This window comes from Acanthaster planci, unplaced genomic scaffold (genome assembly GCF_054643075.1).
Source record: "Acanthaster planci isolate LZ-2023a unplaced genomic scaffold, COTS_SCS Contig189, whole genome shotgun sequence".
NCBI lineage: Eukaryota > Metazoa > Echinodermata > Asteroidea > Valvatida > Acanthasteridae > Acanthaster > Acanthaster planci.
The window spans coordinates 1-12,115 of NW_028257810.1; the positions used below are offsets into that span (position 1 = coordinate 1).

The 12,115-nt window shown below is 40.3% G+C and overlaps 1 protein-coding gene across 1 annotated transcript in view; it reads right to left on the minus strand.

Moving 5' to 3' along the window:
* Positions 1–5: 5 nt before the first annotated feature.
* LOC147795066 (protein Obscurin-like) overlaps positions 6–12,115 on the minus strand; it is a gene marked incomplete at its 3' end in the record, with an annotated part of 28,242 nt that continues 16,132 nt past the window's right edge. The window contains exons 12-21 of the mRNA XM_087132287.1: positions 5,258–5,329; positions 4,980–5,051; positions 4,389–4,463; positions 3,556–3,624; positions 3,189–3,257; positions 2,621–2,689; positions 2,340–2,408; positions 1,682–1,750; positions 1,396–1,464; positions 6–80 (exon numbers count right to left, since the gene is read on the minus strand). Coding sequence (XP_086988413.1) covers positions 6–80; positions 1,396–1,464; positions 1,682–1,750; positions 2,340–2,408; positions 2,621–2,689; positions 3,189–3,257; positions 3,556–3,624; positions 4,389–4,463; positions 4,980–5,051; positions 5,258–5,329 — 708 coding nt within the window. The remainder of the gene's footprint in view (positions 81–1,395; positions 1,465–1,681; positions 1,751–2,339; positions 2,409–2,620; positions 2,690–3,188; positions 3,258–3,555; positions 3,625–4,388; positions 4,464–4,979; positions 5,052–5,257; positions 5,330–12,115) is intronic.

Sequence of the window (12,115 nt, forward strand, 5' to 3'; positions counted from 1 at the left end):
GTCAGGTGTGTCTGCTGGGCGGGGCTTCTTCTCAGGTGGGGCTTCCTCATCCTTAGGGGCTTTCTTCTTAGGTGGCGTGTCTGAAGATAAAGATGCAAGCTTTCCAAGATGAGTGGCATAGTGCAAGATGGAAAGAATGTCTGCCACACCTCTTGCCTTGATGAAAACCTTGAGATGCCTGGATGTTTCATCCGTTTAACTTTATTCAAATTTTCAGTGAACCACAGAGACTGCATTGATACAGGAATTGAACCAGCAACCTTTCAAATAATCCAACAAAAAGTTCATCAACGGTGCTATCTTGCAAAATGATGATGAAGGTCTGCCAATATACCATTTGACTTTCAAGGGGTGAAAGAAGACTGAAAACTAACTCAGTCGGTTCAGCGCCATAAGGACATTCTCGAAATTCCAAATTAATTGTTTTTTGTTAAAGTGAAAATTACTAAAAGGTAAATTCAGCAAGTTTGCTCAAATTTATCTGCTTAAAATTTTACATCTTGTCAACTTTTTCCACAGGTTTTAGGGGAAGTATGAAGCTTGATATACATGTACATATAGCATTTTACAATCTGCGTAAAAAATCTACATGGTGGTGCAGACAAATGACCAACCATGCTTACAGATAATTCTTACATCTTCAATGACAACCAGGGGCAGTGTACTATTGGTATACACAGTTCAAGTACTTCATATTGAATCGATTGCAAAGCTTATTAAAATAGTGCAGTCATGCAGTGTACATTGTACTCCGTGCAGCATTCACATTTTCCTGCTGAAAAAAAGGCTCATTACGCATATCATTACTACATCATTATAGGCACTCATTTCTACCTTACAGTAACTGTCCATCTTGCTAGAACATAAACAACAACAAAATTTGCACTTACATTGTATCTGAAACAAAATAAATGAGTGCACTGATTTGCTGTCATGCAGTTTACACCTGCGTGCTGTCAAAGGATATTGTTGGTAGATGCGCTTTCAATGAAATGTGGGTCTGTCTGAGAAAATCCTCTCAAATGCACTGCTCTGTGGAGAAACGTAAGATTCTGCAGTTGAGTAATTTTTTTGAGTACCAAGAACCTTCATCTATTGAGGTTGTTCAGTATGAGTCAAGTCAGAGTATTTTACCTTTGGAAGTACAACTTCAAAAGGAGAATTTGATTCAAAGTCATAGTTTTGAATTCAATTTAAAGTTTTTTGGTGTTCAAGTTTGAGTGCCAAAAGAATGTGAAGTAATAATGCTCATGTCCGAGCAGCAAGTATGAGCAGAGTAACATTAGAGCAAGATTCACTCAGACCACCTCTAACTCATTATGCAAGCTTATCAGTATTGTTTGTTATTTTGCATTCATCCGCGGTGCACATGATGCAATGTTCGTACACCCTTGCCTGGTTCAGTTGACTTGCCAACCTCTGGCTTTTTTGGCAGTTTTTCTGTCTCCTTTTTCTTGGGAAATTCTGAAAATGGTAACATACATTAATGACAGCAAACACTCAGTTTTCTGTTGGCACAAATCTTTGAAAAGTAGTTAGTAATTATTGGAGTTGGGTAAATTAATATACATGTAATTTACTTTTATAAAAATAAACTTAAGCTCCCCCCCCTAAAAAAGAAAAATTCCGTTGGTTAACAATTTTACATGGTCTCAGGATGCAATGTTTGCAACACCCTTGCCTGGTTCTGTCGGTTTGCCAACTTCTGGCTTTTTCAGTGGTTTTTCGGGCTCCTTTTTCTTGGGCACTTCTGAAAAGGTAAACACAAATTAATGACAGCAAAAAAGATAGCATTATCCCTGTGGAACTTGAGAAAAAGTTTTCGGTAAGTTGTTACAAATGTCTTATGACTGAATAACAACAGTGCAGCTGGCAAGATCTATTTGTGACAAATTTAACAAAAAAGTAGAAACCAAAAAATATGTGTAAGAGTGCACTCACAACCTGAACAGGTAAGTTAGACAGAAAAACAGAACAGACAGGCGACAAATAGAATGACCGTGACATGCAAAACCAGCTGACATACATATTTGAAAGACACAGTGCAAACAGACATGCTGCTGTTCAAACCATGGCAAAAATGTCTGAAACAGGAAAGAAAATAAAAAATGTCTCAAAACCACGGTATCACTGAACGGAGTTTTTTCAATTGCTGTGCAAGTTTGTCATGTACAGTGTCATCGTACCCAACATTTAAGGCAATTCAAAGCAGACTGATATTCAAACAAATTTTAAAACATGGCTTCCTCCTATTTGTAACTTGCAAATGAAAGCAAATGGTTAGTTTTATTTCGTAATAAGACAAAGTGAACAAGAAGTGACTGTTTGCACATCCTTGCCTGATTCAGTCGGTTTGCCAACTTCCGGCTTTTGGGGCATTTTTTCCGGCTCCTTTTTCCTAGGAAATTCTAAAAACAGAAACACATATATTGATGATAGCAGAAACTCAGTACTCTCCTGGTGGTATTACAATGTCCATTGAAAGATGTGGAAATAAGAAAAATCACAAGTAACAAACACAGAATCTACACTTCAAAATCCTAGACTGTATTTGTAACCAAAGTATTTGCATGCTCCGTATTATGCAATATACAAGATGTAATTATTGGCACATCCTTGCCTGGTTCGGTCGGCTTGTCAACTTCTGGTTTTTTTGGCAGTTTTTCTGGAACCTTTTTCTTGGGAAATTCTGGAAACAGAACATACATGTACATTAGCAATAACAAGTGCTCTACTCGTGAAACTAAAGAAAGGATAAACCGACTCAGACTGATATGGAAATGAAAATAAAGATAATCACAGATTTCCTTCACATTCTGTAATTGTAATCCCTCCAACAAAATTATGCTGCCAGAAATATCTGTTTTAGCTGAAGTTATCCAAAATTCATCTAGATGTGGAAAGCGCCGAAACATACATGTACAATGTGACAGATACCTTTGAGATGAATTGAATTTACAAGTTTCATCATTTTCGGTGACTGATTACATCTTCACCAATATGTATCACACTTCACAGAAGATGAACATCTTCAATCCTAACAATTAACAAAGGTGTACACACAAAGCTTTCTCAAGCACAGCATCTGTAATTCAAAATGCAACATTGTGAATTTTGTAAATTCAAATAGCTATTTGTCTGTTCAACATCATGCAGTGCACAAGATGCAGTTCTTGGCACATCCTTGCCTGGTTCAGTCGGTTTACCAACTTCTGGCTTTTTTGGCGGTTTTTCCGGCTCCTTTTTCTTCGGAAATTCTGAAAACAGAAACACATATGAACGACAACCGACTCTCTGTATTCTCCTTGTGGAGCTAAATATGGACCAAATATCTGAAACTGACAGGCTTGTCACACATGAAAAAAGAACAAAAAAGTTAACAACAGAACATGAAATAAAAGGCAAGGGAAGCTCACAGACATACACAGATTTTGAGTACACACCCAAGCAAACATTTAAAGATGATGAATTCCAGACTGTATTGACTATTTAAACAAGCGTTTAACTGTTCCGTAAAATGCAGAGTAAATGATGCAACTGTTTGCAAATCCTTGCCTGGTTCTGTCGGTTTGCCAACTTCTGGCTTTTTTGGCAGTTTCTCAGGCTCCTTTTTCCCAGGCATTTCTGCAAACCAAAACACAGATTAATGCCAACAAATATTATAGTTTCAAATCTGTGGACCTGAGGAATGCTAAGTTAATAGCTATGTAAATCTGTCAGAAAATGTTAATCCAGCTACGGTTTACTCTTGCAAGGTGAAAATGTGCACCAACAAAAAATCTTAACCAATTCCTCTGTAAAGGCTGGCAGAAGCTTCTGAAGACAAACGTAATAAAAAACGATCAAGCCTTTTTTCAAGACAAGCAAAAGTAGAACAAAAAAGATTATGCACATTTGCACAACAAGGTGGCATACACAAAGAAACACTGTCATCAGAAATGCCAAAGGTTGAAAGAACAGGCCCATTATATTGGTGCTAATGCTATTTAACACTACATAAAGTTGGGGGTGGTGGTGTCTTTTGCCGGCTGGTACAAGACAAAGCAAACAACCAACATCTCACTTTTGTGCTGAATGATGCGTTTCAGCTAAAAAGGCTTCCCCCCCCAAACAAATCACAAAATCAAAAACAACTCTGAAGGGAAAAGACAGCTGAAGACAAGATCCGATAATGAGGCATACACGTGTAATGATGTTCATCATGCAAATGAGCAAGATGAAATGTCATATAAAGCAGCCTGATCACTGACGCATACACTCCATATGTTTCCAACCTCTGGAACAGAACTTAAAGAAAAGGGGTGAGGTAAGCTATTATTTTCAAGAATATTTTCTAATGCCATGCACTGTATTTCTCGTCATCAGTTTTTGCCTTGTTGACTGTTCACCTTTCTTGTCTTTGTCCAAGGGTTTCATCTCAGTGGGTTTTTTAGCTGGCTCCCCTGGTTTTGGCTTACTAGGAACTGTGGAATGTTATGCAGAAATTTACAATTGTACATCTAAAAAGTACACGTTTGTTTGCCTTGTTGTGGAGGGAACAATACAACAGGAAAGTTTAATAGTAGCTTAAAGTGAAAAAAATGTTAACACGCTCTATAAAAACATGAACACTGACGCAGGCACACAGTGTACATGCACCTCAAACGGCCAGCTCATACTTGGCATGAAAGCAAACACAATTCACCTTTGCTGAGATGAATGCATTTTAACTAAGTTAATGAATCTCCCATTGCTTTTGGAACTACCAATGCTTTGTTTCATGAAATCAAATTTACAATGTATCTGCATTTATGTCCAGAGTATCATCTGTCCCGTAAAATTGCTTGACTTAGGCAAATGGTGACAGGCAGTTTTGTAGAGGAAGTGATAGAAAGAAAGTTTTTTTTAAATATTAAAATATTAGAATTTCATGTTTTGTGTCTCATTGTCTGGTGGCAACAAATATTGCAATAACTTCTAATTTGTCGTTGATTTCTTGCCTTTTTCTTCCACTTCCATGGCAACAGGTTTTTCCAAAGGTTCTTCAACTTTTGGGGCTTTGGTGGGTACTTCTGTGTGTCCATGGCAACGGGAAGAAATCAATTATTAAAAGTTACAAAATCTGGATAATTGCACAAATTGTTTTAACTGGTACAAACAGGAAGCAAAATCAACCATTACAACATACAGTACATGCATAATTATTTGTGACTTTTTGGTAATTTTGATATAGGCATTTTAAATCCTTCGAAATGTTCAACAGCTGATGAGGTCTTGCCTTCTGGTTTTTCGGGAGCACGTCGTTTCGTCGGTTCATCCTTGGGTGCTGGAACAGGTTTGCTTGGCAGATCTTGGAGGGAAAGAAATCACTGCTGTTTTCATCAACATACCATAGGGCAAATTTTTCTTTTTACATCAAAAAATTACTGAAACAGAAACCCACCAGAGAATTAGCTGTTTGAACAAATACTATAATGGAACAGTTTAGTCAAGTTTAATTGTCTTTAATTCAGTAGATGAGGACTTCATTATGTATTCAGCATATGGGGCATAGGGCATATGCGATATAAGCTTTGTTGGTACCCAAGCGTATTGTAATAATCTAAGTTGACATAATTTGTATAGTACATGTACATATAGGTGGTAGCATGAGACTTATGCAAATTTATGTTTTGTCTTGTGTGCGCTGTGCCCTGTGATCGAGCGGTGTGATTTTATAGTTAGTTCTTTCCTGATAGGTGCGAGTTAGGCAGCGGAGACAGTCAAGCAGCGAATCTGCAAGAGAATCCACTAATCTTGAGAGTGTAATCCAGAGCAACAACAAGTGTTATCCATAATTTTCAGGCACTAACAGAAGATATACGGTGAAAAATGTAGTTGTGTAGGTGAAACAGTTCCTTGGTGATAGTTACATACATGTACCTACTGGAATCGACTTTTGATTGAAGTGGTCGATTGCATTTGTACTCAAAATACATTGACAGAGATAGAGGGAGAAGTTGTGGGCTAGGTGGCTGACTGCTCTTTTAAGAGGTCACCGTCAGAAATACGGTGACAGTCGGGAGAGGAAGAGAACTGACTGCTGCTTAGAAGTTCCCCTACACTTGGAGTCAGAGTTAGGAAGTAGCAATCCCGAAGACAATGTGGTAATTTCAGGGAAGTAGCCTGGTTGCATATTGTGGATTGCAGATTACATACACAACACTTTTAAAACTGTACAACTACTGAATGACTGAAATCCACTTGTGTAACATAAATAATTCCCAATAATAAAGGAGAAGATTATTAAATAAGTTCACATTGTTCTTGCTGATAATTCCTCATCATGTGCTTGTGTAAGGTTGTGTCAGTTCAACATGTTCAACAAGTCACCCATCAATTACCAATCAGTGGTATATTTCCACCAAAACAACCCCCCTTCCCCTGGGCCTTCATATTTCTCATCAGACTTATGAGTCAAAGCAGAATTAAGATTTAAGTCTGATGACTTTCTCAACGATTGGAGATACCGGGTATCTTTCAACAGTTAAAACCTAGACTCACTCCTTGGGAATAAACACAAAATGTGGTGTACTAGTATATCGCTCTCTGAAGTTGGGGCAGTTTTCCCATACTGGCAAGTGAGTCTGAAATGTCAAAAACACAGAAAAAGAAAGTGGGCAAGTGTAGTAATCCTGCCAGGAGAAACAGGAAGGTGCATGTCCCATTTTCAATAGAGCAATAGTATGAACAGACAGAGTCCTGTGAGTATGGAAACAGATATGCAGAGGCTTAAGTTAGAAACCCAACTCCTACAGTGGGAGAGAGATTTCATGGCAAACGACAATGTCATTAGAAGTCATTAAAAGTTACAATGAGAGATCAGAAAACTCCCCCAGAGGGGAGTGGCTCAGACAAACCCAGGAAGAACAGGTATGTGAGTAAACAAGTGGATTTGGAGACTGAATTCAGGTTGCCACTAGTAAGCTCTGGCTATGTCTCTCAGTTGGAGAAACGTAATCTGGTGGCTTCAGGTACATGTACATGTAGCTCACCAGAGGTACTTCTCAAGGGTGGAAAGACAGTAGAACTTAGAAGGAAGTACTCCTCAAAGAGTGACTGGTTTGGAAGGAGTCTGACCAGTGACCATCCTAAGAGTAATAGAGGAAAATTGAGTCCTTTCAGGGCTCAGGTACAGAGTAGGACAGATCAGGGAGCAGAGATGCTGTAACTCGACCCTGCACATTGCGGCAAAGATCCCGCAAGAAATAGCTGTTAAGCTTTACAACCCATCCAGTGGATGAGGTCAGCAGCAGCCAGGTAGAGAAAACGAACACCACTTCATCAGTGCCCATGGTCTCTGAAGAGGGAAAGAGAGTTTGTGAAAGGAACAAGTATAAGACATTAGAACTGCCAAACTGTTTCCCAAATGTCATCCCTGACAGATACTACGTGTATGGCAAGGTGTTGGGCAACGAATATTTCCAGCACTTTGAATTGTGCAGAGTAGTGAACAAGTAGAACGAAGACCAGGCAGCTGCCTATATGTATTTGGTTGCCAGTCTGCAACTGCACTCATATAGTGAGCTGGTGAAAATGCTTGACAGGTTTGGTTCAAGTCACCGGAGTGAAAATGACCTCAATGAGCCCAGGTACATGTATCAGTGAGAGAACTCTAAAGAGACCATTGGATAAGCCACAGTCTGTGGTCAAGACATACTGTGATATTCAGGAGGAACTGAATGACCAATTGGCAAAGAATCACTTTCTAGAGGCAGTGAAAAGTTGGTCTACACGGGGAGGCATAAACCGTGCTCATAAGAAGTTTTGGAGTGAAGCTATCAAGGAAGCTTTATGAACCAAGAATTTTGAAAGCGTCAGCACCAAATGCTTGATGGTAAGCCCGCCAAAATGGTGAGAGCATTATACTCTGGGGTGGAACAGAAATTTAGCAAGCTAGAGGGTGGATTGAATAACTTGAAATGTTGACAAAGTTGTCACAACTGGCATAGGGTAAATATAGGGTATCTATGTGGGCTGAACCCTCAGCAGAGGAAGAGGAGACCTTTCAAGAACAGGCAAGGTGACCAAAGTGACTTTTAATAGGTGTAGCAAGGAAAGCCTTCTCTGAGAGTGCAAGAACCCCAAAAAGCAAACCCAGAAGTAAGGAAACAGGTTCCAGTCACCCATAAGGTCCATGGGAAGGCTGGGAATATTGAAAGGCCCAAGAGACAGCCCGGTTGACGAGACCAGGCCGTAGAGAAGAGGAGATCAGAGGATGGCAAAGTGAAAGTGACCCTTCCACTGGCCAACCTTAGTCCCCAGGGTGGACTGTAGTGGATCGAGTGGTGAGAGGAATGAGGTGTCGATTTTTAATTGTCACAAGCGCCAAAGAAATGCTCACGAGTAATGTAGTATCAGATACCAGAAGAGGCCAGTCATGAACAAAGGGCAAGTTCAAGTGAGACAGGTTGATGAGAGTCCCCTTGCTGTCCTAGGTACAGCTTGGGAAGGTGTGCAAGTAGGTAAGACCAAGCACCCAGTGAAGGCAGTCCTCATAGACGAGATCTGCCCAGGTGTTTTGGGTAGGGTCTTTCTCTTATCTGGGGGGTATTTGGACTTCTAGACCCAGGAGTAGAGAATCAAGCAAGAGAGGATAGGGTGTCCCAGTGGTGCCGTAGATCTCCTAGTGGGAAAAGTAGTGGTAACATAACCCACAGTGATTTCCCACAGACACAAGACTGTGATGCTGGGCAGTACAGCTCAGAAAGAGGAAAGGCTGGAAGTAAGCACCGTCGATATATCGATATTATTGATATGGGTTTGATGTCGATATTGCCGATGTTAGTTATTTGGTAATATAAATATATTAAAAATATCGGATTTTGGAGAAATATCAAAAATATTGAAATTTCAAAAAAATCAATATTGAAAAATGTATCGAAAATACATGAATCACTACTGAAAAATGAACTTTATTAAAAATATACGAAAGTGCATTGTCACATTACCGTAATTTTCGATAAGCCACCGCTTACAAAGGTTCTCACGCCGAGTGAAAAATGTCCCTGTTGCTTATACTCCGGGCGGCTTATATGGCGACATTTGAAGAATAAATTTAGGCACCTATCCCAGTCTTGCACTCAATAATTCACGTACACTTTGCCTCGAAAATATCACAAAATTTATCCTCCAGAGAGAATTATTTGCTAACCAAACGTACGTAGACTAGCATGCTAATGATATCACTATGCATGGCAGTGTGTAGGCAACATACTCAATACCGACGCCAGAACATATCATGAAATCAATTGGATCACACCACTGCGGTGTAGGGGTGAACCCTTAGAACAATTTAACAGCCATTCACGCCTGTTACAATACCTAAGGCATGCAATAAATGAATAAAATTTGATACATATCAATAATTTCGATATAAAAAAAACGATATATTGGTACCGGCCAAAATACAATATCGGTGGTGCCTAGCTGGAAGGGTTAGCTGTATAAGAGCCCCTTGTTGGAGGTGGAAATGTGGCAAAAAAGGCATAGTTCTGGCCAGATCACTGAGTTGAAAAGAAAGAAACAAATGCAGGAGTGGTCACCACGGTGGAACTCAGGTCATCCAAAGAGAAATAAATGAGCCAGCAGAAGTAGGAGAGGGTTTGTTAGTATATTTGCAAGACCTGTACAAGAGGAGTGTATCTGATCAAAAGATGCCATACCTTTGGCAAGTGGAAAAACTTGTGGTAGATTTGGGGGGATGTGGCCTAGTGTTAGGGTTTGTAGCTTCTGATCATAGGGTCGGGGCTTCAAATCCAGCTGGTGGCAGTGTGATGTGATCTTACACCTACATGCCTCTCTCCAACTAGGAATACTGTACATGGATACTTGTGAGGGCTGATATGGTCAAATTATGCTTAGCCATTTGCGCCTGATATGGCAGCATCAGGCTAGTATACTCCCCAGGGAGCTGAGATGGTTTCAGGAATGTTCAGATGTTGTGAGCTCAATGTGCAGGGATAGTGACAATAAATTAGTGCCTTTGAATTAAAGAAAATGTGATATACTGTGTGCCTTATACATGTAAATGCTTTGATATGCTTTGAGAAGGTGAAAGAAGTGGCAGAGTGGCCAGGGACGAAGTGTGTACAGAATGTGAGAAGCTTTCTCAGCCATGCGTCCTATTACTTAAAGTACAGCAGAGGTTTTGTGGAGATGGCTAGTCCTCTGCATGCCTTGACTGAGAAGTCGAAGATGCCTTCAAATGCAAGAATACATTTGAAGGAATTAAGAGTAAGCTCCAGGCTGCTCCAATCACGGTCGACCCCGTTCCAGAGGGCGACTTCATCCTCAACACCAACACAGATGGAGCAAGCATCTGTGCAGTGTTGTCCAAACTAGGGGATGGGGAGAGAAAGTTCTCACTGATGCCAGCATAAAATCAGTAAACCAAAGAGGAGACAAAGAGATTGGGATGAGATGCTCCTATGTGCCATCTTTGCATATCGGAGCACATCACAAGAATTGACAGGGGGGAATCCCCTAACATGATGATTTTGAGGAGGGAGGTCAGCACACCTGTAGTTCTGACCACTAGATGTCGAGACACAGAGAACGACACCAAGAGAGACTTTGAAGAACAGCAAAGCAATATGAGAAGGGCATATGAATGATCAAGAGAGAACCTTGGCAAAAAAAACTGTGGGCAGAAAAGAAATTGCACCCAAAAGGTGACAAAGACAGGTCTAAAAGGGGGGACAGCTAGTCCAGCTGCATAATTCCGCGGGGAGTGAAACAATTGTCGGGTGTACATGGTTGTCCATATCAAGTTGAAATGGGCTACAGGCACATGTTGGTGAAGTAGAGCCTGAAAGAGGTGGTGACAGAAAGCCCTCTAGTAGAACAGACAGGACTTTCACAGAGTGAGGCACAGGATGAAACTTTGCGTCAAGATGACGTGACAGAAAGTGCCAAAGAGGCAGTCGCAAGAAGTCAGGAAGAAAATCCTGAAGCCCAGGGTCAGGATGGGTCGAGTTAAGCAGTGCACAGCAGAGCAAGACACTATCCCAGAAGGATTCAACGACTAGCCCAGCAGTACCGCCTGGACTGTGTAATAATTTTTCAGACACAGGGACTCAAGGATAGTCCCCAACCACACAAAAGGGTTGATAGAGAAATTTGATTTATTGAATTTCTCTATTTTGGGGGGGTTGTGTGTGCAGGGTACTGGCCAAGATACGAAACGAAGATGAAGACTCCCAAGCCCGGAATATTTCAGTGGAGAGATAGTCAGGTGGTGTTCAATCAAGAGCAGAGCCTATGGGGACACATTAGGGTGTCTCATGGGCCAATTAAGTACATGTATCTCAGTTGCAGACTGCAGCTTGAGAGAGCTACCCATAGAAATACCACATTGACACATTCCTCCAGTTGCCACTGGGGGGAAGGAAGCTGATGTGGCTGACAGACAGAGAGGGGGTGGATGGTGTGCAGCCCACTTTTTTGTATATTTCAACTGAGCTATCTTTTCAGAGATGCTGTAGAAATCTTAATGTTTCTGTATAATTCTTAGATGAACACATCAATCACTTGAATCTTGTTTAAACTTTTATTTTAGTGTTACTGCAATTCTCTTTGGCATAAACTGTGAATGTTTCTGTATTATTCTTAGATGAACACATCAATCACTTGAATCTTGTTTAAACTTTTATTTTAGTGTTACTGCAATTCTCTTTGGCATAAACAGTGAATGTTCTGTATAATTCTGTCTTGTGATTATTTGAACCATTTCAGATTGTGTGTGAGCCTTGATTCTCTTGCATACTTTCTCTTTGAGTGCTTATATCCTCTTGATATTCTGTATAGATTTTGATTATGTACTGAGTGATGAGCTATGCCACGTGTGTGTGAGTAAGAAGCAGAGTTGTGGTAGTCACTAATTTTGTTTCAATTAGAATGTAGCTCTTATGACTTAGGGACACTTCGCTCAAGCCTGTGTAATGAAAGTTTAGTTGCCTAATTAATTAGATGACTTCATTTTTCTGTTTTGCCTACAGGGCGCACAGTATACATGATACCAGCTTCATCGGTATTTGAGTATATTACACTGATTTGCATTGACAGCATTTGAATAGTATATGCCAACAGTGCAGAA